Here is a 27,214-nt window from a genome sequence, read left to right on the forward strand (position 1 = left end):
ATCCCCCTCCGAGCCCCCCTTCCTGGCAGAATCACGTGTCCGCCAGGACCCTGCCGGTTGGTTAGCCCGGACAGTGACGTGTGCCCAGCTAGTTAGTGAGGAGAGCTCGGTGGTCCGGAGCAGCTGTGTGCAGAATTGCCGGTGTGTGAACGTGGAGGCTTTAAATTACCGCTCTGCACAGAACTCGGTCATGGAGGCTCAGGATCTCAGCAGGTGAGCGATTACCCTGCACAGGGCCGAAGGGTCTCCTCAGCGGCCTAATGAGCACCACCGTGCGCATGCGCCAGGCGAGCTGCCATTGTGTGGAATGGAGGGAAGAAGCATCAATGTCCACTCCTCAGCCTGTGCATAGGGAGTTGTGGATGCAGCTGTATACATCATATCTATCTATAACATGTATATAGAATATGATGTAAGAAGATATATATATATATATATATATATATATATATATATATATATATATATAGTGTGCTGTACTCTTTGTAATGATTACACAGACACTATGGGCTCAGATGATAAGTCTATGGCATTCACGCTACAGGGCCGTAAGTGTCTCCGATCACTGCTGGACAGTAGGGTTTTATATCGGGCCATTGGTATAAATGATGGCATTGTCCCTATGGAGTTGTATTCTGTGCCTGGGTATATGGAGCCTGTATACTGATCACTATATACAGCAGTGTGTGGGTGCAGAGCAGAGGAGCCTGGGTGCTGGGCGATCCCTGCATGTGTTGTGGCTGTCGAACAACCGCAGGGCCTCGCACATAGTATTCGATGCTGTAGTAGCACACCAGCATGCTCTTATAACACTGTACCCGAGCACGCTCGCTCATCACTATTTAACACCCTAAATGCTGCTGCCAGTCTCAGACATAAGCATTTAGGGAGCTCGATCCTGCCCAGAAGCCCACTCAGAACCCATCTCCCCTGATCACTACTTACCAATGGGTTGTCTTGGTCCCTGAAGCCTGGACATCGCCAGAGACTGTCATTTTCCCCATACACTGGAGTACTGTAATATCGTGGTATATTGCACTATCGCAGGATCAGGTCCCCAGTGGTGACAAAAATTAACTTTTCATGATTATAAAGTTCGAATCACTTCTTTGAATGTGGACTTTTTTTTTGTATCACCACGTACGTAAATATCGTAAAGCAAAAGAAAATCAAAACTCCAATACTGCCCTTTTTCTGTGACCATACAGTTCCTAAAAATGTAATAAAAAGCAATTAATACCTGTTATGTACTCCAAATGGATGCCAATAACACATAACCAAACAACAAACAGGCTCTCATATTCCCTCTACTGAAAAATAAGAAAAGTGTACATGGGGTTAGATCCATTTTAATGATTACAGAAGAAACTGTATTTGGCCTTTTAATTGTGAATGTATAAAACATGTCAAAGCTAGGTATACGGATAACATATAAGGTTAAAAGAAATAGCCATATGGATGGAAAAAATTGTGTTGTTTTATTTTTTTTGCATGAAAAACAGACACGATTGCATGAACCCGGCCTATATAGTGTGACTTTGTTCCCAGTCACCCCATGATTATGGTCCGGGGTTTTAGTCTTTCAGTTGTATGGTGGAAATAATTGAAGTGTGACTTGAATCATCTGCAACTTTCGGGCTTTCCGGCGTCAGTTACAGTAGTCTGTACAAACTGTTCATCTATACTATAAAAGAGAGTCCCTGTGTAGCCCAAGACTTACACATTGATAATATGGCTTATTCCTAGGATATGCTCTTGTATTACGGATCAGTGGGGCGCTGATTACTGTAAGGCTTAAGTCACACTAAACGACTTACCAACGATCACGACCAGCAATACGACCTGGCCGTGATCGTTGGTAAGTCGTTGTGTGGTCGCTGGGGAGCTGTCACGCAGACAGCTCTCTCCAGCGACCAGCGATCAGGGGAACGACTTCGGCATTGTTGAAACTGTCTTCAACGATGCCGAAGTCCCCGGGTAACCAGGGTAAACATCGGGTTACTAAGTGCAGGGCCGCGCTTAGTAACCCGATATTTACCCTGGTTACCATTGTAAAAGTAAAAAAAAACAAAAACAGTACATACTCACATTCTGATGTCTGTCACGTCCCCCGCCGGCGACAACAGGGTTAAAACTGCTTTCGGCAAGAGCGCTGCTAATGCATGCGCTGCTGCCGAGAGCTTCCCTGCACTGAATGTGTCAGCGCCGGCAGTAACAGCGGTGACGTCACCGCTGTGCTCTGCTTTACGGCGGGCGCTGATACAGTCGGTGCAGGGAAGCTCTCGGCAGCAGCGCGTGCATTAGCAGCGCTCCTGCCGAAAGCAGTTTTAACCCTGTGGACGCCGGGGGACGTGACAGACATCAGAATGTGAGTATCTACTGTTTTTTTTTTTTACTTTTACAATGGTAACCAGGGTAAATATCGGGTTACTAAGCGCGGCCCTGCACTTAGTAACCCGATATTTACCCTGGTTACAAGTGAATACATCGCTGGATCGGCGTCACACACGCCGATCCAGTGATCACAGCGGGTGATCAGCGACCAAAAAATGGTCCTGATCATTCCCTAACGACCAACATTCTCCCAGCAGGGGCCTGATCGTTGGTCGCTGCCACACATAACGAGATCGTTAGCGGGATCGTTGCTACGTCACCAAAAGCGTGACGTTGCAACGATATCGTTAATGATATCGTTATGTGTGACTCAGCCTTAACTCCCACCGATCTTTAGGACAGAGGGGCCTTCGTAAGTGCAGTAAAACTGACGGTACACAAGATACGTCTTCAGAAACGGCTTGCGTTGGGAGATAATCAGTGATGTATGGGGGCCTACCACTTATGCCTGAGCATCCAATGCCAGGGCGGGAGAGAAATCGGGCATGAGTGAATACAGCATGCCCATCCTTTGTTTCCGGAGGAGATAAGGCGCTGGTAAAGATGTCTGGTCGCAGCTTAATCTATTGAAATAAGCATGGATCGAGCTCACTCAGAGAATTGTGAACGTTTGTACCAGAGGCTTCTGGAGTCTCTGCCCACCACCGCTCCCTTCTGAATGGGAAGGTGAGCAGTGCCAATGACATATTACATACTGTGTGTTACTTATTCCCAATATTGTCACCTATGCTGGACTGATGGTGGCAGACCCTAAAGTGACCATGACAGTTCATACATGTTGCCAAATCCACGGGCAGCATGTATCAGACACTGGCTGTATTAGCAATGTATGTTTGACTCTGAAACGCTGCAGAGTTTCAACGAAAGACCTACTTTAAAAGCCAGCAGTTTCTCCCTGCCTCCTGCATGTAAAGGGAGAGACCTGTCAGTCGCTGGCAGGGAGAAGTCACCTGTTGGACAAGCGTGGCTCTGTCCCCTATGGCTTTTAAAGTATACCTCTCTTTGAAACGATGCAGCGTTTCAGAGTTAGGCCGGCGTCACACTCGGCGTAAGACAATACGGTCCGTTTTTTACGTCCGTACTACGGCCGTAATACGGAGAAATGTTCCCAAAATAGTGATCCGTAGTCAGGGTGTGTCAGCGTATTTTGCGCATGGCATCCTCGGTATGTAATCCGTATGGCATCCGTACTGCGAGATTTTCGCGCAGGCTTGCAAAACCGACATCTAATGGATTTATGTGCTCAAATGTTCGGGAAAACATATATACAGTATATATATATATATATATATATATGTATATGTCATTGAGACATATATATATATATATATATATATATATATATATATATATATATATATATATATATATATATATATATATATATATATATATATATATATATATATATATATATATATATTCTGTATTTAGATTTCATTCAGCGCGATATCTGTGAACAGCCGGTAATTCAATTGCCGGCTTTTCATTTCTCCTGCACAAACCCGACATGATATGAGACATGGTTTACATACAGTAAACCATCTCATATCCCCTTTTTTTTTTGCATATTCCACACTACTAATGTTAGTAGTGTGTATGTGCAAAATTTCAGCGCTGTAGCTGCTGAAATAAAGGGTTAAATGGCGGAAAAAATTGGCGTGGGCTCCCGCGCAATTTTCTCCGCCAGAATGGTAAAGCCAGTGACTGAGGGCAGATATTAATAGCCAGGAGAGGGTCCACGGTTATTGGCCCCCCCCGTGGCTAAAAACATCTGCCCCCAGCCACCCCAGAAAAGGCACATCTGGAAGATGCGCCTATTCTGGCACTTGGCCACTCTCTTCCCACTCCCTGTAGCGGTGGGATATGGGGTAATGAAGGGTTAATGCCACCTTGCTATTGGAAGGTGACATTAAGCCAGATTAATAATGGAGAGGCGTCAATTATGTCACCTATCCATTATTAATCCAATTGTTGGAAAGGGTTAAAAAAGAACTAGCAAGAACCTTATAGCACTAAAATGATAGTAGATAAAATCTTCAATTTTTATTAAGTATTTATTAAAACCTTTAACCATACAACAAATGATACACACAACCGTGCTCACTATAACTGACCCTCACACTGTGAACACTCACTTACCCTGCCTATACAGCGGAGGTTGGCACCCTAATAGAATATCGAGAGAGGCGCCCCCGCTCCTCGACGACTGATCCTAGAGCTCCTACTCAAATCACTGGGAAAGGTGATACAGCTATACCCCAGTCTCACACGGCAGGAAAGTAATAAATAGGCATGGTAGATTGCTTGATGGAGCGTATTGTAAACAATGTGAAGAAAAGTGATGCCGTACCTTAAAGTGCAGACAAACAGTGCAGACAAAAACAAACTTGACTAAAACTGACCCCTGTACTGTAACCAACTACCTATCTGTGGGGGTTGGCGCCCTACTGTGCAGCGGAGGTGGCGCCCCCACTCAACGAAGGCTCTCCCTAGCAATAGCCCTGAAATCTCTAGATGTGACTATTGGTGGTAAAACTCATATATATGATAAAATACAGATAGATATAAATTCCAGATAATAATTTAGATGTAATAAACGGAGGAATACCACACCGCCACAATATAGCCACCAGGCTTAATTGATATATGCAAAAAAAGGGGAGCCACACCACTTGATAATCAATAATAAAGGTAGGATGGTTTTAAGATTATAATGCGGTATAGATAAAACTGCACACTCAGGGTATGATACCAAAAAAACAGTATCAGTTAAAGTCACAGGATACTCATCATAAATGGATGATGTTCTTGAGGACCCATGCCTCACGCCTCAACGCGTTTCACCAAACTGGATCATCAGGAGGCCCGGATAAATGATGCTGCATGGTGAACACCCAAATCCCTAATATATATAGATTATAATGGCCCTGCCAATCAGGCACCTATACCTTAATAACTGCAGGTCGATTGTCGCCCATTTTTCTCTCCCATTCACTTAGACCTTCTTCTCAGAGATATATGGTAACTCACCAGGCTCACACTGCCGGTAGAAAGATAAGTATACACTCGGCTCTGCTGGTAATAGATCCGGCGTCCATAACACACGTGGGACGCCGGATCGTGTGCGGCGTCCCACGTGTGTATAATCTATATATATTAGGGATTTGGGTGTTCACCATGCAGCATCATTTATCCGGGCCTCCTGATGATCCAGTTTGGTGAAACGCGTTGAGGCGTGAGGCATGGGTCCTCAAGAACATCATCCATTTATGATGAGTATCCTGTGACTTTAACTGATACTGTTTTTTTGGTATCATACCCTGAGTGTGCAGTTTTATCTATACCGCATTATAATCTTAAAACCATCCTACCTTTATTATTGATTATCAAGTGGTGTGGCTCCCCTTTTTTTGCATATATCAATTAAGCCTGGTGGCTATATTGTGGCGGTGTGGTATTCCTCCGTTTATTACATCTAAATTATTATCTGGAATTTATATCTATCTGTATTTTATCATATATATGAGTTTTACCACCAATAGTCACATCTAGAGATTTCAGGGCTATTGCTAGGGAGAGCCTTCGTTGAGTGGGGGCGCCACCTCCGCTGCACAGTAGGGCGCCAACCCCCACAGATAGGTAGTTGGTTACAGTACAGGGGTCAGTTTTAGTCAAGTTTGTTTTTGTCTGCACTGTTTGTCTGCACTTTAAGGTACGGCATCACTTTTCTTCACATTGTTTACAATACGCTCCATCAAGCAATCTACCATGCCTATTTATTACTTTCCTGCCGTGTGAGACTGGGGTATAGCTGTATCACCTTTCCCAGTGATTTGAGTAGGAGCTCTAGGATCAGTCGTCGAGGAGCGGGGGCGCCTCTCTCGATATTCTATTAGGGTGCCAACCTCCGCTGTATAGGCAGGGTAAGTGAGTGTTCACAGTGTGAGGGTCAGTTATAGTGAGCACGGTTGTGTGTATCATTTGTTGTATGGTTAAAGGTTTTAATAAATACTTAATAAAAATTGAAGATTTTATCTACTATCATTTTAGTGCTCTAAGGTTCTTGCTAGTTCTTGAATATTACAACCTTATTTATTGATTTAAGTTTCTGAGTTTGAAAGGGTTAAAAAACACACACACACATGATTTAAAAGTATTTTAATAAAATAAACACAGCGGTTGTTGTAATAATTTATTGTTCTCTCAATCCATCAGGAACACCCTCGCTTGGAAAAATAATAAACGCACAAGATACATACCTTCTGGTGAACCGTCTCGTCCCACGAAGTAATCCATCTGAAGGGGTTAACTAATATTACAGGCAGGAGCCCTGCTAATGCAGCTGTGCTCCGTGCCTGTAATCCCCGGGTGCTGAAAGGAAAGCAGTGATCTGTACTTACATTGAGTCGCGGTGATGCGCCCCTGCTGGATGTTCTCATGAACTGCAGCCTGGGAACTTTTTCCCACGCTCCAGGTCATATGAGGACATCCACCAGGGGGCGCATCACCGCGACTGAAGGAAATGTAGGTCAATGACCTACATTTCATTCATTCGCCGGGGATTACAGGCACGGAGCACCGCTGCATTTAGCAGGGCTCCTGCCTGTAATATTAGTTAACCCCTTCAGATGGATTACATCGTGGGACGAGACGGTTCACCAGAAGGTATGTATCTTGTGCGTTTATTATTTTTCCAAGCGAGGGTGTTCCTGATGGATTGAGAGAACAATAAATTATTACAACAACCGCTGTGTTTATTTCATTAAAATACTTTTAAATCATGTGTGTGTGTGTTTTTTAACCCTTTCCAACAATTGGATTAATAATGGATAGGTGTCATAATTGACGCCTCTCCATTATTAATCTGGCTTAATGTCACCTTCCAATAGCAAGGTGGCATTAACCCTTCATTACCCCATATCCCACCGCTACAGGGAGTGGGAAGAGAGTGGCCAAGTGCCAGAATAGGCGCATCTTCCAGATGTGCCTTTTCTGGGGTGGCTGGGGGCAGATGTTTGTAGCCACGGGGGGGCCAATAACCATGGACCCTCTCCTGGCTATTAATATCTGCCCTCAGTCACTGGCTTTACCATTCTGGCGGAGAAAATTGCGCGGGAGCCCACGCCAATTTTTTCCGCCATTTAACCCTTTATTTTAGCAGCTACAGCGCTGAAATTTTGCACATACACACTACTAACATTAGTAGTGTGGAATATGCAAAAAAAAAGGGGATATGAGATGGTTTACTGTATGTAAACCATGTCTCATATCCTGTCGGGTTTGTGCAGGAGAAATGAAAAGCCGGCAATTGAATTACCGACTTTTCACTAACACCGCTGCGTATTTCTCGCAAGTCACACTGCAGGTCCGTGTGGAATCCGTATTTTTCTCGCCCCCATAGACTTTCATTAGCGATTTTTTTGCGCAATACGCTGACAAACGCAGCATGCTGCCATTTTGTACGGCCGTAGAAAGCCGTATAATACTGAACCGTAATATACGGCTAATAGGAGCAGCCCCATTGAGAATAATTGTGCCGTATGTAATGCGAGTTTTACGGACGTAGTTTCTGCGCTCTTACGTCCGTAAAACTCGCCAGTGTGACGCCGGCCTTAAACATACTTGGCTGAGATCCTACAGCCAGTGTCTGAAACATTTAAGAGTCATTGCATCAGCATAGTGCATAGCATGCTCTGGGAATAACCCTTTAAAGGCTGTTGTGACCCTGGCATATTCACAGCATGAAGCTTTTTTTTTCACAGATCTTCCTTTTTAACATGTCATAATTATGCTTATTTAATTTCCTTTCCAGTTACTACAACTTCCAGCAAGCCCAGGCTTTCTATGCCTATCCATTCCATCAAATGATGAACAGTCCATCCAACATGGAATTAGGTAATGAACAAAGGACCCTGCACACTCTCACTGGAGTCCCAGCCCATGAACTTCAGGCATTTTCTGGTATGGCAGCCAACGAGCCACATGTTCTGCACACCTTGACGGGGGTGCCAGCCAACGAACCCATCAATATGCACGTGTCAATGGGTGCTCCAGACATTGCTCAGGGAGATATGCAAGGTGAGTTAAGGAAATCATCCTTTTTATGGGAGTACAATTGTGAAATATAAATACATTGTTAAAGGAATTGTCCAACATTTTTGATACCTGTCCAGAAAGCATTTATTTATTAAAATTTTTTTCAGAAGAGCCTACCAATGGAAAAAGAAAAAGAGGCAAAGCTCCAGCTGAACCCAAACCAAAGAAGTCAGCTGCAAAAACCCCCAAAGCCCCTAAACCTCCTAAAGCACCTAAGGCTCCTAAAGCGGAAAAAGCTCCAAAAGCCCCTAAATCGGCAGGCAAACAAGAGAAGATCACAGACGCTTTCAAAGTGAAGAGGAAGGTTGACCGATTTAACGGAGTATCTGAAGCTGAGCTCTTAACTAAAACGTTGCCAGATATCCTAACTTTTAATTTGGACATAGTCATTGTAAGTATCTAGGAATAGTGTGACTGTAATGGTATGATGATGCTTTGGTGTGGTGCTGGCTGATTTTGTTGTTTTGTTTTTAATTTTGCACAGATTGGAATCAACCCAGGTCTTATGGCAGCATACAAAGGCCATCACTATCCGGGCCCTGGAAACCACTTCTGTAAGTCCATGAAGATCTTATCATTGTTTGCTTGTTAGACTCTTCCATTTTTAGTACGCCTCTTCACGAAACAGGAACATTGGAAGAGCAGTGTGCACCTATGATTGCGCCTCGCCACAAATCCTACTCCAGTCAGTGTCCCGCCATATCAGCAAAGCTTGGAAAAACTCGGAGAGACTCCAATAATCCCAAAATTTAGGCTCAACTCTGAGGATTCACCAGCCTGCAGTCTCATAGAATGAATGCAGACTTGTACCGTAAGACTGGGCAACCCCTTTAAGAAATTCATCTCAGCTCAAGGTTGCAGTTGGTCAACCATTTTTAAAGAATTGGGGAATATAAATACAGAAAAACGAAGGCAGATATACCTGGAAATGAATGGCGTATGATGCACAGGGCTCTTGTATTACTATAAGAGGACTAGCATTTAATACACATTATGATAAATTCAAAAAGATTTCCATAGCGAAACGCGCGTCGGGTGTGGTGGGTGCCTTGCTCTGCTGGTAATGTTATTTTCATTATGATGTCTGTATACTCTGGCTAATTTATATGCATGCTCTTTTTTGGTCCCATACTTGGACATTTTCTATCCTGATATTTATTAAAGCTTGTTGTGGCTCTACAATAGATTGATGAGTGCCACAATAGTCTCTGTATGTTATGAATTTATCATAATGTGTGTTATATGCTAGTCCTCTTGTATTATTATTATTATTAGAGCCCTGAACACTGGATTGACCTATAATAGACTCTAGCAGGGCATCATACGCCATTCATTTCCAGGTATACCCACCTTTGTTTTTCTGTATTTGTATTCCCCATTTTCTTTACATGTATACTTTCATTTTTTAATGTATTGTAATGAAAGCTCTGTTTTAGCCTTTTCTTAAAAAAAGCCTCGTGTTTTAGTGTCTCTTTTGTGTATGCTTTTTTTGGCTTAACCATTTAAGATTGAGGATATCAGTGTCGCTATTAGTACTTTAACCGCTTCACCCCCGGAGCTTTTTTCGTTTTTCGCTCCCCTCCTTCCCAGAGCCATAACTTTTTTATTTTTCCGTCAATATGGCCATGTGAGGGCTTATTCTTTGCGGGACGAGATGTACTTTTGAACGATACCATTGGTTTTACCATGCCGTGTAACAGAAAGCGGGAAAAAAATTCCAAGTGTGATGAAATTGCAAAAAAAGTGCAATCTCACACTTGTTTTTTGTTTGGCTTTTTTGCTAGGTTCACCAAATGCTAAAACTAACCTGCCATTATGATTCTCCAGGTCATTACGAGTTCATAGACACCTAACATGTCTAGGTTATTTTTTATCTAAGTGGTGAAAAAAAATTCCAAAGTTTGCTTAAAAAAATAATAATAATAAAAAAAAATTGCGCGATTTCCCGATACCCGTAGCGTCTCCAATTTTCATGATCTGGGGTCAGGTGAGGGCTTATTTTTTGCGTGCCGAGCTGGCGTTTTTAATGATACCATTTTGGGGTAGATACGCTCTTTTGATCGTCCGTTATTGCATTTTAATGCAAGTCGCGGCGACCAAAAAAAGTAATTTTGGCGTTTTTATTTTTTTTCTCGCTACGCCATTTAGCAGTCAGGTTAATCCTTTGTTTTTATTGATAGATCGGGCAATTCTGAACGCGGCGATACCAAATATGTGTATGTTTAATTTTTTTTTAATTGTTTTATTTTGATTGGGGCGAAAGGGGGGTGATTTGAACTTTTATATATTTTTTTATTTTTTTTTTATATTTTTAAACACTTTTTTTTTTTTTTTAATTTTGGCATGCTTCAATAGCCTCCATAGGAGGCTAGAAGCATGTACAACTCTATTGGCTCTGCTACATAGAGGTGAAGTACAGATCACCTCTATGCAGCAGAAATCCAGGTGTACTTTGAGCGCCGACCACAGGGTGGCGCTCAAAGCAATCGGCCATCAACAACCATAGAGGTCTCAAGGAGACCTCTGGTTGTTATGGCAATGCACCGCTGACCCCCGATCATGTGACGGGGGTCAGCGGTGCGAGCACTTGCGGCCGGGAGCGCTAGTTAAATGCCGCTGTCAGCGCTTGACGGCGGCATTTAACTAGTTAATGGGCGCGGGCGGATCGCGATTCCGCTCACGCTCATTGCGCGCACATGTCAGCTGTACAAAACAGCTGACATGTCGCGGCTTTTTTATGGTGGGCTCACCGCCGGAGCCCACCTTAAAGCAGGGGATCTGCCAGCTGACGTACTATTCCGTCAGCTGGCAGAAAGGGGTTAAATAAGACATTTTATAATTTATATGTTTGGTACTGTGATCTTTTTGTTTTTCCTAATGCTCAAACAATTGTGTTCATTCATCTGAAAAAAAAAAAAAAAGTCAGCCTTGCTATAACACAAGCAGCTCCTTGTTGCCGCTGATGTCTCCTGTGTGCTATGTTTCCCTTTGCTGTGAGCGTTGCAGAATTAATTGGTCTAATTCTCGGTGTCACATCTGTGCTGTTGTACCAATTATTGCTTTACACAGGAAGGTTTCAGATGGATTAATTCTGCATGGAATACGTTTATTCTTCTTCTAGGGAAATGCCTTTTCTTATCGGGGCTTAGTGATCAGCAACTGAACCACATGGACGATCACGCTCTTCCTGAGAAGTATGGCATCGGCTTCACCAACATGGTTGAGAGAACAACCCCAGGAAGCAAAGACCTTTCTAGGTGAGTGGAGGCTGTTTAGAGGAAAAGGTATAATTAATTTATTGCACAGAAAATATTAAAGGAAATTTGTCACCAGGTTTTTGTCTGCTAATCTGAGTGCACCATAATATAGTAGCAGAGACCCTGATTCCACCGATATGTCACTTACTGGGCTGCTTAGTGTAGCTTCGATAAAATAAAATGTTTTATCAGCAGGAGATTATTTCTAGAGGACTAGTAAACCTGCTGCCGGGTAGTCCTCCATATTCATGAGCACTGTATAACCCCGTCCACGCCACTGATTGTACATATCCAGGAAGCTGCCAATCAGTGGCGTGGACTGGGTTATAAAGAGCTCATTATTTAGAGAACCGATTGACCCGCAGCAGAGAAAACTCTTGATTTTAGCAAAATGACAGCAAGCAGCCCAGTAAGCGATCCATCGCTGGAATCGGGGTCTCTGCTCCTACACCATGATGTTCTCAAATGGAATAGCAAAAATCTGGTGACCTATTCTCTTTAATTTATTGTATTTTCTGTCCACGTCTTCTCTTTAGTAAGGAGTTCCGAGAAGGAGGAAGAATCCTGGTACAAAAGCTACAGAAATACAAACCTCGTATAGCCGCTTTTAATGGGAAATGTAAGCTGACCTCCCCCTATGTTCATTCCAAATTGTTGCTGTATTGTTTCCTCCTAGAGTTTAGGGTCCTAATCTTATCCTTTCTTTTTCCTTTTAGGTATATACGAAATATTTAGCAAAGAAATTTTTGGTGTCAAGATTAAAAAGTTTGATTTCGGAATCCAACCACACCGAGTTCCAGAGACGGATACAGTCAGTTTCTTGGACTTAAATCAATGGGGGAGATTTACTTTGCTAAATGCCCAAAACCTGGCTTTCTCGCCTGGCATTACATTAAATTTATGTCTTAGATGCTCATCAAGGGGACATGGCTTACCGGAAAGTGTGTAAAATGAGGTGTGGCGTAACGTGGCAATAAGTAAGCCTGCTAAGATTTAAGCTTCCGCCATGAGTATCTGGTGAGATAATGAGGCTGTGTATTTTTTCTGCGCAGTATCTTACTGTTCCAGCAGCGTGTGTAGGATTTATCTGCTACATCAAATACTCATCGTGGGAACGACACCTAATAGTTGGGCAGAGTCAGAGTAGAAGGTCTAAACATGCCCCATTTACCAAACCGCATTGGGGCATTCATGGCGGCCTAGTCTGTCTTTACACTGACTACTAATTAGGCAGTTTTAGTAAATCTCCCCATTATCTTTATTATATACTGAATTATAATGTCTTTTTCCATCCACATAATGTTATAAGTATCCTACAGATAATCCTACTGCAGCGTCTCGTGATCATGACTGGTGACCCTTTCATTCTTCTCCATATCTCCCATGTGGCCGTATAATTTGGTTGTCCTCCTTTTGCGGGACTTTTAATTTTACTGAAATGAATGTATTTGGGACTAAAAAATGATTTTTGCTATTAGAATGAATTTGAAATCTTCGAAGTAAGATTTCTGGTTTAAGATGCTCCACAGCTCACCATGAAGTAGATGAGCTTTGGCTTCACGCCCCTGTCCTGTCCCACTTTCCCCCGCTTTGGTAAAACTTAATCAAACTTTTTGTGAACCCTCGAATTGAGCCAAAATTTGTGATTTATCAGTGTTTTATAACAACTTTCTGGTGAAAACACTTTAATGAATTAGGGGTGTAGTCCATCAATACATTTAAAAGGCGAACACAAGTGGTCTACGTAGGGTATGACTTTATATTGGAAAATGAACTGGAATCTAAAATAAAACATTAATCTTTTAAGCCTAAAAACATTTACGTGAAATTTGTGAGATCAAAATGCAAAAAAGGCTTTGCCCATTAACTACTGTATAGTAAAAACAACAAATTGGAGTCTGAGCCTGAAGACCCCAAATATGTGGGACCTGAACAGGTTAAAAAAAAGTTTGTGAGATGAACAATATATTCATGTATTTCAGAAAATTGTATGATTTCCTATATTATATTAAAAAAAAGAAAATCCCTTTTTCTAAATTTCTCCTTTAGATAGCTGAGCTAGTTGCTCCGCTGCAGGAAGGGTTTGTCCTTTTCTCTTTCGCTTCGTTAGGGGACACGGGAAACCATGTTTAGCTGCGTCCCCCAATGAAGGCTTCGAGAAAGATTTTACGGTAAAACCCCCAAATCTTCTTTTTACTGGGCTAATAAATGTTCTGCTCTGCCACCAAGATTTGCTGAAAATCACCCTCTAGCAGGAAGTGTTTAATCCCACCTGTCCTCTTTTTGCATACAGATTTGTTATGTCATGCCTTCATCGAGTGCTCGGTGTGCACAATTTCCTCGAGCTCAAGACAAGGTCCATCACTATATCAAATTAAAGGATTTGAGAGACCAAATTAAGGGCATTGAGGGTACCCGGGAAGTTCATGAGGTGGAGTACACATTCGACTTGCAGTTGGCACAAGGTAAGCCAGTCTTAAACAAGTTCACATTTCACAATAAAAAATTATCAAATGACAGTGTGTTCACCGTGCAGTTCCACCAAATGTCCCCAAAATGAAAGCAGGAGCACAAAAAAGTAAAAACTTGTTTAATATTGTTTGTCAACAATTGGTGCATAAACAAACCTTTTTTTTCCACTTTGGAAAAGTGCCGTTGCTTAGGCAGTGGTGATGAACTTTTGTTCCAGAAGTCCGCGAATCGAGGCACCCCATGGGGGTATTGCGGTGGCGTGACATGCGCCACATTATGCCTCCACTTCTCCATACACTCCTGATGTGACATGACCCACACACCCTCCATACTGTATTGTACACACTTCTGAAGAAGATACATGAAACGTGCGTTGGGGACACTACATCTAGCCAACACGCTACACTAGTAAGTGCCATACTACATTATCAGTACTAGTTGGACAACCTATTCAATCCACGGGGAAGGAGTTATCACTTCCTACTGTAAGGGATTTACTGTTCTCTACAACAGTACAGCTGGATTAGTTGGGATATTCACTTTATATGTCCCCATATTTTACAGCAGCACTTTATCTTATGTGTATATATTTGTATGTATTGTTTAAGAATAACATTATTTTGGGCTATAATATAGTCTTTTCTTATTCATTGTCCATTAGTAGTTAGAGGTTGTCCACTACTTTACCATAGATGACCTATCCATAGGATAGGTCATCAATGTCTGACTGCAGCAAAGTGAAGGACAGCATCCAATCCAGGTGAAGTATAAAAAGTCCTTTATTGTGCCAAATGCAACGTTTCAACCATATAGGTCTTTTTCAAGCTTGAAAAAGACCTATATGGTTGAAACGTTGCATTTGGCACAATAAAGGACTCTTTATACTTCCCCTGGATTGGATGCTGTCCTTCACTTTGCTGCGGTATGTACTTTTCCATTTGGGTCCAGTGGAACTAGGACGGGCATCCCTATATCAGTTGTGCTGTCGGCTATTTTCTAATATTTGATCAATGTCTGACTGGTCAGTGGTCGACACCCAGCAGCCCCACCGATCAGCGGTTCTCTGCCGGCAGTGGCCGCCAGACAGAAATGCTCAATTGCAGAGCTGCTTCGTCTTCAGTGGTCTTCAATGCTAAAGTAGTGGATAACCTAACATTTTTCCACTTTCCGTCAGGGCTCTGGAGTCAGTAAGCCAAACCTTTGACTCCTCAATTTCCCTGACTCTCGACTCCATGACTCCATACTCCACAGCGCTGCCTCACTACTGAGCATGTACATAAAATGTTGTATATTATCAGAATAAAAGGATCAAATATTAGTGATGAGATAATGTGCTTGGATAAGTTGTTATCCAACCATGCTCAGGTGCTAAGAGTGTCTTCGGCATGCTTGAATACTTTATTCGAGTCTTCGCTCCTGCATGTCTCGTGGTTGTTAGACAGCCGCAACACATGAAGGGATTACCTGTTTGTTAGGCAATCCATGCATGAGACATGCAGGAGCAAAGACTCAAATATAATATTCGAGTACGCCGAAGACACTGATAGCACCCGAGCACGGTCGGATAACACCTTATCCCAGCATGTTCGCTCATCACTATCTAGTATCTCCAAGATTCAGAAGGTTGAGCGCAGGAGGTGATGAGATGTGTATATGCACATATTTCCACTATTATCAGAAATAATCTTGACTCCTTTCCTCCAAGATATGATGACAAGATGTAAGCGCCCAACAACTGCCCTGTGTTTCCTGAGCTAGATCTGTTATGCTTTCTAATCTGCTTCTCAGTAAGCCAAGACCATAATGGCCAGGACCATGGATAACTTCTCATGCCTAGCTCCTATGGACAGATGTGACACTGGTGTTCTAAGCACAACAGCTCCTAGAACATCTTTCCATAGATTAGTGATTGGCAAATAAATGAAAATGTGTGCTATTAGATCTGAGCCGCGGCTATGCTCTCGTACATGAGATATATGTAACCAGTATGGAGGACCCTTCAGTATGACCATACCTTACTCTGCTATTTTGTGAAGGAATGTCCTGCTCACATCTTGGTATTTGTTCTCCTCTTCTGCTGTACAGAGGATGCCAAGCGGCAGGCCGTGAAGCAGGAGAAGTATGATCCTGGGTATGATGCTGCAGCTTTTGGGAGTGCCCCCGAAGAGACCCCCAATGCAGAGGGTGGAAGCAGTAACCCGTCAGACCCTGCAGGTAATGTGGACAGTGAGATTACTACTGGGATGGGAATGTGACTTCTGATTGTTGTGCTTAGTTGTAAAAGTTCTGTTTCACTCTGCTGTCCCAAGTGGACTAGCCCTCAGGCGATCAACCGACCACTGGCAAAACATCCAACACTTTATTGATCGCTTGGAGAACTGCACACAGCGGCTTCCACGTTTTAAAGACTGATAATACTTCATCTATATTCTACAAAGGAAAATGAATGAAGATTTGTTAGGAATAATAATTAGAAATATCCCATACATTAAGAATTACCCACACAACCCTCCCATGCCAATTTGAAAAAAAAAATAGAACCTCTCCCCTCACCCCCATCTCCAATCCCTTCTTTTATTTCTGATGTATAAATCCCCTTTGTTACAGGAGTTGCTAATAATCATTCCCTCTATATATCCCCAAACCATTGTTTTGTACCTATGAGTATTTTTCAATATCTGTAATTGATCATCATATTAGTCATTTTCCTCCCCCGACTTCCAACATTCTGTACTGTCATGGACAACAATTCAATCAAGGCTCGTTTTGTTGCCTCTATAACATTTAGTGTTTCACGATGTCTCAAAAAAATACCTCTAGTCTGTCTGAATCCAGAACATTAAATATTTTATTTAAGCACTTTGTTATATTTAATCAAATATTATAACATTACAAAGCCAGACCATATCTGCTTTTTGATCCCACGCCTGAAGCATTGGATCTTATCACCCCTAGTACATTTCCCCATTATTTTTGGTGCATAATACGATTTGTTAATAATGAAAAAAAATGTTACTGTAGGAGTACTAGTAAAGGAAACTTCTGCCTGTGTCTTAACATGTTTACCCCATTTCATTCATAAAGCTTTTTTGATACATGAAAAATGTACACTATTGCCTGCAGATTTTTTACAGAATAACAAGGAATTCTACCAGTTTTTGCTGTTGGATCTTTTACCAAACTGTCCCAATGTTACCAGCAAGCTATTCCATGCACACAAAATAGATTTCATTGTGTGACCTTATCTATATATAGTTATGGCCGAAATTGTTGGAACCCTTGATATTTTTTTTTTAGAAAATGAAGTACTTCTCCCAGAAAATTGTTGCAATTACACGTTTTATTTCCTTTGTGTGTATTGGAGCAACACAAAAAAAAGAGGGGAAAAAAAGGCAAATTGGACATTATTTCACACAAAACCCCCAAAATGGTCTGGAAAAAAAATGTTGGCACCTTTCAAAATTTGTGGGTAAACAATTTTTTTTCAAGCATGTGATGCTCATTCATACTCACCTGTGGCAAGTAACACGCGTGAGCAATATGAAAATCACACCTGAAACTGTGATTCAATCTTTGCATTGTGTGTCTGTGTGTGCCACATGTAGAGAAGAAATAGGAGAAGAGCACTGTCTGAGGACATGAGAACCAAACTTGTTGAAAAATATCAACAATCTCAAGATTACAAGGCCATCTCCAGGGATCTCGATGTTTCTTTGTCCACGGTGCGCAACATAATGAAGTTTAAAACCCATCGCACTGTAACTAATCTCCCTGGACGTAGACGGCTGAGAAAAAGTGGTGACATTTTGCAACACTAGATGGTGGATAAGCAGCCCCAATCAAGTTCCAAAGAAATTCAAGCTGTCCAGCAGGCTCAGCGTGCATCAGTTTCAGTGTAAACTATCAGTCAACCCTTGAGTGAAATGAAACAAAATGGCAGGACACCCAGGAAGAGACCCCATTGCTGACATAAAAAAATCTAGACTGCAGTTTGCCAAAGTGTACGTGAATAAGCCAAAAACCTTAATGAAGGTGTCCTGTGGACAGATGAAACCAAGATAGAGCTTTTTGGTAAAGCACATCATTCCACTGTTTACCGAAAACGGAATGAGGCCTACAAATAAAAGAACACAGTACCTACAGTCAAGCTCATGGAGGTTCAAAGATGTTTTGGAGTTGTTTTGCTGCCTCAAGCACTGGGGGCCTTGACTGTGTGCAAAGCATCGTGAAATCTGAAGATTACCAAAGGATTTTGGGTCGCAATGTAATGCTCAGTGTCAGGAAGCTGGGTTTGCGTCGTAGGTCACGGGTCTTCCAGCAGGACAGTGACCCCAGACATACTTCAAGAAGCACCCAGAAATGGAAACAAAGCGCTGGAGAGTTCTGAAGTGGCCAGCAATGAGTCCGGATCTAAATCTCATTGAACACCTGTGGAGAGATCTTAAAATTGCTGTTAGAATAAGTCACCCTTCAAGTAAGAGAAACTTAGAACAAAAGAAGAGTGGTCCAAAATTCCAGGTGAGAGGTGTAAGAAGTTTGTTGATGGTTATAGGAAGTGATTCATTGCAGTTATTTGTTCCAAAGGGTGTGCAACCACATAGTAAGTTGTGGGTGCCAACAATTTTGTCCGGACCATTTTAGAAATTTTGTGTGTAATTTTGTCCAATTTGCCTTTTTTCCCCACTCTTTTTTTGCGTTGTTCCAGTACACACAAAGGAAATAAACATGTGTATGACAAAACACGTGTAATTGGAATTATATTCTGAGAGAAATACTTCATTTTCTGGAACAATTTCAAGGGTGCTAACACTTTCAGCCATGACTGTGTGTCTTTATCCACCGACTGGAAGCTGTGGGTGTTCACACAATCTCTCTGCAGTTACCAGTGCAGCCGAGATCCTGTTAGATGAGTCCAAACAGATGCAGCCGTTTGTAGTTCCTCTCTGCCCATCTGATGTCAAATGGAAGTACATGTTAGGAGGTCTTACTTACACAGAGTACCCTACTTAATTACTGAGCTAGTGATAGCGCCTATTGAAAACCAGTAGCCGCATTTCACTAATCAGTATCAGTATCACTAATACCGTGTTATCCGAGTATCTCGGGCGTGCTCGTATATTCTGTCCGAGTCCCTGCGGCTGCATGCCTTACACAGCCTCAACACATGCAGGGAGTGCCTGTTTGTTAAGGAATCTCCACATGTTGCGGATGTCAAACAGCCATGAATCATGCAGCCGCAGGGACTCGAAAATAGTATTTGAGCAGGCCCGAGATACTTGGATAACACCGGAGCATGCTTGGATAATGCTATCAATCTATACTAGATAGGTGTTGATATATGCCAGTGTATAAGGCATACAGTGGTATATTTTTACTATAGGGTCCCTTTGTTAAAGGAATCTGTCAACCTGATTTTACTCTTTAATCTGAGAGCAGCATATTCTAGTGCAAGAGAGCCTGAATCTAGGGATGTGCCACTTACTAGGCTGTGTGCTGCAGTTTCAAGACAATCAGTGTTTTATCAGAAGGAGATTATCACTACATAACTAGATCTTGGGGCAGGTGTAGACGATCATGTATTCTCTCATCCTACAGAACAGGGTTGATTCTGCAAATCACAGTCTGATCATAGTGTGACCAATTCTCTCGGATGAGAAGATGGAGAGAAAAATGTCCCCCCTCCTCCATTCTGTGGAAATCGAACTGCAGTCATATGTCATCAGAGTGCAGTCCATTGGCTTCCACCAACTCATTGACTTACATGGCCAAGTGCGATACTAATATCAGCTCAAACTTGAATATGCAGCTATTTATTTTTTTTTTCCCTCTCAGATTGGCGCAGTCCAAGGAAAAAAATCTGACGTGCACAGCCCCATAGAATAACACTGATGTTTTGTCAGATTGCACTAGGACCAAAAATGCGCTTGTCTGCACACGGCTTGGTAACAATGTGCAGTGTACACAGAAAGCTGCCAATTCGGGTTCACACCCAGCTCCGCATGCTGACCACTGCTACATCTACAACAGACAAAACAGTTAGGCCATGTTAACACGCTGTGTTTTTGCTGCTTTTTTTGTAAGCAGATTTTAAGCTGCTTACAATAGGCAGGTTTAGCTTAGTTTTTGCAGCGTTTTCTGATTAGTTTTTGCCCAGGTACATTTCCCTTGTTCATAAAAAATAATCTGATTCAGCTTTATCAGGTTTTGACACCAAAACCGGATACTGAAAGAAGTGACATGCTGCATTTTGCAAAAATGCAGGCCTTTGATTAAACAGTCAGGAGTACTGTGAAAATTTGCTTAAAAAACACAGGAAAAACGCAACGTGTGAACATAACCTTACTATAAAAACAGCACCAAGCAGCCCAGTAAGTGACACATCACTGAAATCAGGCTCTCCGCCCTCACATCATGCTGCTCTTAGATTACGTAGCAAAATATGGATTGTTGCAACTAGAAAAAAAAAATCCCCAAAAGTATGTGACCTTTAATGTTTTTCTGTGTGTATTTTCGTTGATCTATCCAGCACCCCGTAACTCGGAGCCGGCTGATCAGTCTCAGAACGGACAGTGGGTGCCTCAGCCCTTCGTTGAACAGATGTCTACATATAATCACAGTGAAGACCAGCAGGAAGAAGGCGGCAGCGTCTGAGGACCACCGGCGCTCCCAGCTATGCAAGCACACTGCAGTTTTAGTGCAGGCGCAAGGGACTGAACCTCAGTTGAAGAACTGATGCCTTTTTGTTCTCATTTTACCTCTGATCTTAGTGTAAGCATTAACAGTAGCTATTACCTTTTCAAGTAGGTCAGCCTATTGGAAGATTTGACCTTTTTTAGACCACTTAGTGTGTAGACTTTTTTCCTTTTCGGCCATTTTTCTTTTTTTTTTTTTAATGTCATGTTGGATGTTTATTGCAGTCCCAAACTGCTGCACATCGTTTTATTCTGGGGGGGAGGGGAAACGTTATCTGTTCTGCCTTTTTATATGGATTTGTGTTGAAAGGCGGTTCTGTAAATGTTGGACATACTTTATTTTATGAAAATGCTGCTTGGCCCACCGGTACTGAGGTGTGCCCACCGAGGCATGTGCCAAGTATGTGTTGTTGTTTTCTCTTCTTTTGTTCCTATGATACTTTTCATCAGAGAGGTATGTGTACTGTACGGTAACCGGACGTCGGTTCGGCTCCATTTTTAACTCAACCTTTGATATGAAATAATAGAAATTGCTCCATGGCTACAGTAGCGCGATCACGACAGCGATTTATTTATTATCTTACAATGTTTCTATACTTGAAGAATGGCTAGAAGTAAATCCAGTGGCAAGGATTAAGTTGTTATATGACCGCAGTAAATGTGAGGTCACAAGTTTTTAGATACATACCTGTGTTACGTGTGCAGGAAAATCGCAGCTGAAAGGAATGAATTCATGAACAACACTACATTGTGTTTGCCATAGCCGAGGATAGTCTGGCTATACTATGGCAAACGGACTGAGTTTTCTAAAGGAATCTGGGGTAAAAATAGTCACATATAAGGGGCTGTGCACACGTTGCAGAATTGTTCCTGCGCAGATTTGTCACAAAACCTGAAGGGTTTCCTAGTCCCAGCAAAGTGAATGTGAATCCCGAAGCCTCGTGCACACATTGCAGATTTTCGACTTGCAGATTTAAATCTGCAGCATGTATTCTTAAGTGTTGTTGCTGCAGATTTCATTCATAAGGATGAGTGGTGAAAAAATCTGCACCAAAAAAGCATGTCAAAAAGGCACGAAAAAAATGCGTATTTTGAACACTGCATTTTTACTGCCGAAATATGCAGAAACTTCTGCACCAAAAACTTAACGTGTGCACGTGGCCTTAGTGTAGTGTGTAAAATGCTAACTCTCAGTTGTGGCATTTTTAGAAAAAAACCCGTATGTTCACACTTCGTGTTTTTATGAAAAAAAATTTCTGCAGTTAAAACACTCATTCCTGGCAGTAAAATTCTATGTAAAAAATGCAGCAAATAGCTGCGCTTTACTGCTTTTTTTTTTTTTAAAAAAAAAAAAACAGACTACAGGTGTGAATTATCTATAGCACATACCAATAAAATTAGTTTGCCGATAGGTTATTGATCTGTGACCCCCAACAATGGGCAGATCAGGCACTTATATCCTATTCTAATGGAATGGTGGTGCGCATGCTTGACGGCGGCTCCATACATTCTGTATGTGACTACCGAGCGCTGCGCTCCTCTTTTCTGGTAGCCCCATAGATCCGTATGTGACTACCGAGCGCTGCGCTCCTCTTTTCTGGTAGCCCCATAGATCCGTATGTGACTACCAAGCGCTGCGCTCCTCTTTTCTGGTAGCCCCATAGATCCGTATGTGACTACCGAGTGCTGCGCTCCTCTTTTCTGGTAGCCCCATAGATCCGTATGTGACTACCGAGTGCTGCGCTCCTCTTTTCTGGTAGCCCCATAGATCCGTATGTGACTACAGAGCGCTGCGTTCCTCTTTTCTGGTAGCCCCATAGATCCGTATGTGACTACCGAGCGCTGCACTCCTCTTTTCTAGTAGCCCCACAGATCCGTACGTGACTACCGAGCGCTGCGCTCCTCTTTTCTAGTAGCCCCACAGATCCGTACGTGACTACCGAGCGCTGCGCTCCTCTTTTCTGGTAGCCCCATAGATCCGTATGTGACTACCGAGCGCTGCGTTCCTCTTTTCTAGTAGCCCCACAGATCCGTACGTGACTACCGAGCGCTGCGCTCCTCTTTTCTAGTAGCCCCACAGATCCGTACGTGACTACCGAGCGCTGCGCTCCTCTTTTCTGGTAGCCCCATAGATCTGTATGTGACTACCGAGCGCTGCGCTTCTCTTTTCTGGTAGCCCCATAGATCCGTATGTAACTACCGAGCGCTGCGCTTCTCTTTTCTAGTAGCCCCATAGATCCGTATGTGACTACCGAGCGCTGCGCTCCTCTTTTCCGGTAGCCCCATAGAGCCGTATGTGACTACCGAGCGCTGTGCTCCTCTTTTCTGGTAGCCCCATAGATCTGTATGTGACTACCGAGCGCTGCGCTCCTCTTTTCTGGTAGCCCCATAGATCCGTATGTGACTACCAAGCGCTGCGCTCCTCTTTTCTGGTAGCCCCATAGATCCGTATGTGACTACCGAGTGCTGCGCTCCTCTTTTCTGGTAGCCCCATAGATCCGTATGTGACTACCGTGCGCTGCGCTTCTCTTTTCTGGTAGCCCCATAGATCTGTATGTGACTACCGAGCGCTGCACTCCTCTTTTCTAGTAGCCCCACAGATCCGTACGTGACTACCGAGCGCTGCGCTTCTCTTTTCTAGTAGCCGCATAGATCCGTATGTAACTACCGTGCGCTGCGCTTCTCTTTTCTGGTAGCCCCATAGATCTGTATGTGACTACCGAGCGCTGCACTCCTCTTTTCTAGTAGCCCCACAGATCCGTACGTGACTACCGAGCGCTGCACTCCTCTTTTCTAGTAGCCCCACAGATCCGTACGTGACTACCGAGCGCTGCGCTCCTCTTTTCTAGTAGCCCCACAGATCCGTACGTGACTACCGAGCGCTGCGCTCCTCTTTTCTGGTAGCCCCATAGATCCGTATGTGACTACCGAGCGCTGCGTTCCTCTTTTCTAGTAGCCCCACAGATCCGTACGTGACTACCGAGCGCTGCGCTCCTCTTTTCTAGTAGCCCCACAGATCCGTACGTGACTACCGAGCGCTGCGCTCCTCTTTTCTGGTAGCCCCATAGATCTGTATGTGACTACCGAGCGCTGCGCTTCTCTTTTCTGGTAGCCCCATAGATCCGTATGTAACTACCGAGCGCTGCGCTTCTCTTTTCTAGTAGCCCCATAGATCCGTATGTGACTACCGAGCGCTGCGCTCCTCTTTTCCGGTAGCCCCATAGAGCCGTATGTGACTACCGAGCGCTGTGCTCCTCTTTTCTGGTAGCCCCATAGATCTGTATGTGACTACCGAGCGCTGCGCTCCTCTTTTCTGGTAGCCCCATAGATCCGTATGTGACTACCAAGCGCTGCGCTCCTCTTTTCTGGTAGCCCCATAGATCCGTATGTGACTACCGAGTGCTGCGCTCCTCTTTTCTGGTAGCCCCATAGATCCGTATGTGACTACCGTGCGCTGCGCTTCTCTTTTCTGGTAGCCCCATAGATCTGTATGTGACTACCGAGCGCTGCACTCCTCTTTTCTAGTAGCCCCACAGATCCGTACGTGACTACCGAGCGCTGCGCTTCTCTTTTCTAGTAGCCGCATAGATCCGTATGTAACTACCGTGCGCTGCGCTTCTCTTTTCTGGTAGCCCCATAGATCTGTATGTGACTACCGAGCGCTGCACTCCTCTTTTCTAGTAGCCCCACAGATCCGTACGTGACTACCGAGCGCTGCGCTCCTCTTTTCTAGTAGCCCCACAGATCCGTACGTGACTACCGAGCGCTGCGCTCCTCTTTTCTGGTAGCCCCATAGATCTGTATGTGACTACCGAGCGCTGCGCTTCTCTTTTCTGGTAGCCCCATAGATCCGTATGTGACTACCGGAGCGCTGCGCTTCTCTTTTCTAGTAGCCGCATAGATCCGTATGTAACTACCGTGCGCTGCGCTTCTCTTTTCTGGTAGCCCCATAGATCTGTATGTGACTACCGAGCGCTGCGCTTCTCTTTTCTAGTAGCCCCATAGATCCGTATGTGACTACCGAGCGCTGCGCTCCTCTTTTCCGGTAGCCCCATAGAGCCGTATGTGACTACCGAGCGCTGTGCTCCTCTTTTCTGGTAGCCCCATAGAGAATGAATGTAGCAGCGCTCAGGCATTCATTCTAATGGGAATAAAAGTTCCCTGCTCTGCCAATCGGTGGTGGTCCTCGTGGTCGGACATGAACTGGTGTATAAGTTATAACCTGCGGGTAGATAACTTAATTTGACCCAAGTACCCCCTTAATTCTGATGACTGTGAATTTAAAAGAATGTTTTTAAATAATTATATAAAATACTAATCCACTTTCCGTATTGGTGTCTTCTGGTTCTGAAGCTCTGTACGTGCAATCACTGATGAGGATATTCATTGATTAGCTCCTGTGGGTCATAGATGGGTTCTTGAAGTGCTTGGTTTCTTAAGTACGGTCTTATGATGAACTATACAAGTGACCAGGACAGATTTCTACTTACTGAAAATAATTGGTGGAGGTTCATATTCAGCGACTGCAAGCAGAGATTTTGAAAACAATGAGAAATTGATACAGAATGTACACTGGAAATTAGTTTACATTATTTTTTAAAGTTCTTTTCTGAAAATGCAGTATCCCTTTTAAACTCCAAGCGGACATGTCAGATATGGGTCATTCCATTCTAAGTAAGTAATTTTGGTGCTATGTTTTGCTCTTGTTGCACATGTGTGTAACAGCAGTACAATACCAGTATGTCAGATTGTTGTTGTTTTTTTTCCTTGCAACTGGCAGTTTTCCTGTTTTAAATGCTATAGAATATGATGTAGACAGATAATTACTATTTGGGTCATTTTTTATATATCTATATATATATTTGTGATGTGTATTAAAAAAAAAAGAAAAAACTAGCGAATTGATAATGAAAGTCCGCAACCTACATTCTACATGGTTTTATTTACTTGAATTAAATAGAAAAACTGTAAAACAAGCAGTGTGGGTTTTGTCTTTTAATCTTGGTAGAATATACTTGGTCATTTGTTTCCACATATGTTGCAAATAAAGTTTAGTGTCGCTCGTGCCCTGGAGCGTATAGTACCGGTACCAGCCTGAGACAAACTACTGGCTTCACAATTGTAGTTCTTATCATTTTTACAGTACAGTCAGTGGTGGGGAACTAGCACAATGCCAAGCATTATTGGATCCTGCAAAAATAAGTTGGTTATGAAACCTATTACCATGAACAATTCATTCTCCATCTTTCATGACTGAAAACAATGGTTAAAATTACTTTCTTTCTCGCTTCATTGGGGGACACAGGTTAACCATGGGTGTATGCTGCTGTCACTAGGAGGCTGACACTATGCAAATAAAGAAGAAGTAACTCCTCCCCGACAGTATACACCCTCCGACAGGCACCAGGCAACTCAGTTTTTGCTTAGTGTCTGTAGGAGGCGGACCTGGATCTAACACCAGATCCGCATTTCTTTTACAGGGATTTGTTGTGTGTTTTTAATCATTTCCCCTTTCTTTTTCAGATACTTTCTTCAGGGTAACAGGGTGCAGTTTTCTCACCCTGTCTTCCCCACTTTGAGCGACCGAGAGAGCAGTGTGGTATCACCCACATCGCACCCTCTCGGACCCGCTGGGCAGGACTTTGTCCCCTGTCACCCATTCGGGTGTTCAGGGTGACCCTTTCTTCGGTGGCCAGTCCTGCCCGTTTCCCCTCCTCATCCCTCTCCTCGGAGCGGGCTGAGAGGAAGACGGCGGTCACATCCAGTGACCCTCTCCCCCTGTTCAGGGGTCGACGCCGTCTTCTGCGCCGGAGAGTCGTGGCGCGGGAAGGAGGACTACTTCCAGGACCCTCTATCTACCAGGGATCCTGATGATTCCTCATCTGCAGGTAGGGAATCTTCAATCAACAAACCCCCCATCCCCTCCCCCACCAATACTCTGCCCAGCAGCGATCTCCTCTTACCATAGGGGAGCATCTGACAGGGAAGTGGGCTGCATATTCGGGCATTGAGACCACGTAGGAATGGGAGCAGGAAGGCTGGCATCTTTTCCCCCTCCTTATTCAAACTTGCAGGCTCGTTCGCCCGCCATTTCTCTCTGCCTCATGTTTTTGCTTTCTTAGCGCTTGAGCGCCCTCTGGTGGTGGCCGGAATTAGTGCGGCCGGGATGTGCAGCGTCTCCCTGCTTTTCCCTTTCTTGCCGCTTGAGCACCCTCTTGTGGCGGTCGACGGTATAGCGGCCGGATTGCTTTCAGTTTTACAGGGGGCGTTCCTTTCTTTCCCCCCTTCGGTCCTGTGCAC

General features: G+C 43.5%; 1 protein-coding gene across 1 annotated transcript; it reads left to right on the forward strand.

Moving 5' to 3' along the window:
- Positions 1 to 54: 54 nt before the first annotated feature.
- Positions 55 to 25,062, forward strand: TDG (thymine DNA glycosylase). Its single transcript, XM_077265648.1, has 11 exons — positions 55 to 213; positions 8,210 to 8,475; positions 8,601 to 8,884; positions 8,978 to 9,047; positions 11,615 to 11,750; positions 12,287 to 12,369; positions 12,467 to 12,561; positions 14,044 to 14,215; positions 16,308 to 16,436; positions 20,749 to 22,634; positions 24,555 to 25,062. Exons 1-10 carry the CDS (start codon positions 191 to 193, stop codon positions 20,871 to 20,873), a joined length of 1,383 nt encoding a protein of 460 aa, XP_077121763.1. The 5' UTR covers positions 55 to 190; the 3' UTR covers positions 20,874 to 22,634; positions 24,555 to 25,062.
- Positions 25,063 to 27,214: the final 2,152 nt, after the last annotated feature.

This window comes from Ranitomeya variabilis, chromosome 5 (assembly GCF_051348905.1).
Source record: "Ranitomeya variabilis isolate aRanVar5 chromosome 5, aRanVar5.hap1, whole genome shotgun sequence".
NCBI lineage: Eukaryota > Metazoa > Chordata > Amphibia > Anura > Dendrobatidae > Ranitomeya > Ranitomeya variabilis.

Excerpts from the sequence above, each read along its gene's own strand:
- TDG (XM_077265648.1), top strand. The coding sequence starts at position 191 with ATGGAGGCTCAGGATCTCAGCAG. Across the intron at positions 9,048-11,614 it reads GGGCCCTGGAAACCACTTCT|GGAAATGCCTTTTCTTATCG; the intron begins GTAAGTCCATGA and ends TTCTTCTTCTAG. Across the intron at positions 16,437-20,748 it reads TAACCCGTCAGACCCTGCAG|CACCCCGTAACTCGGAGCCG; the intron begins GTAATGTGGACA and ends TGATCTATCCAG.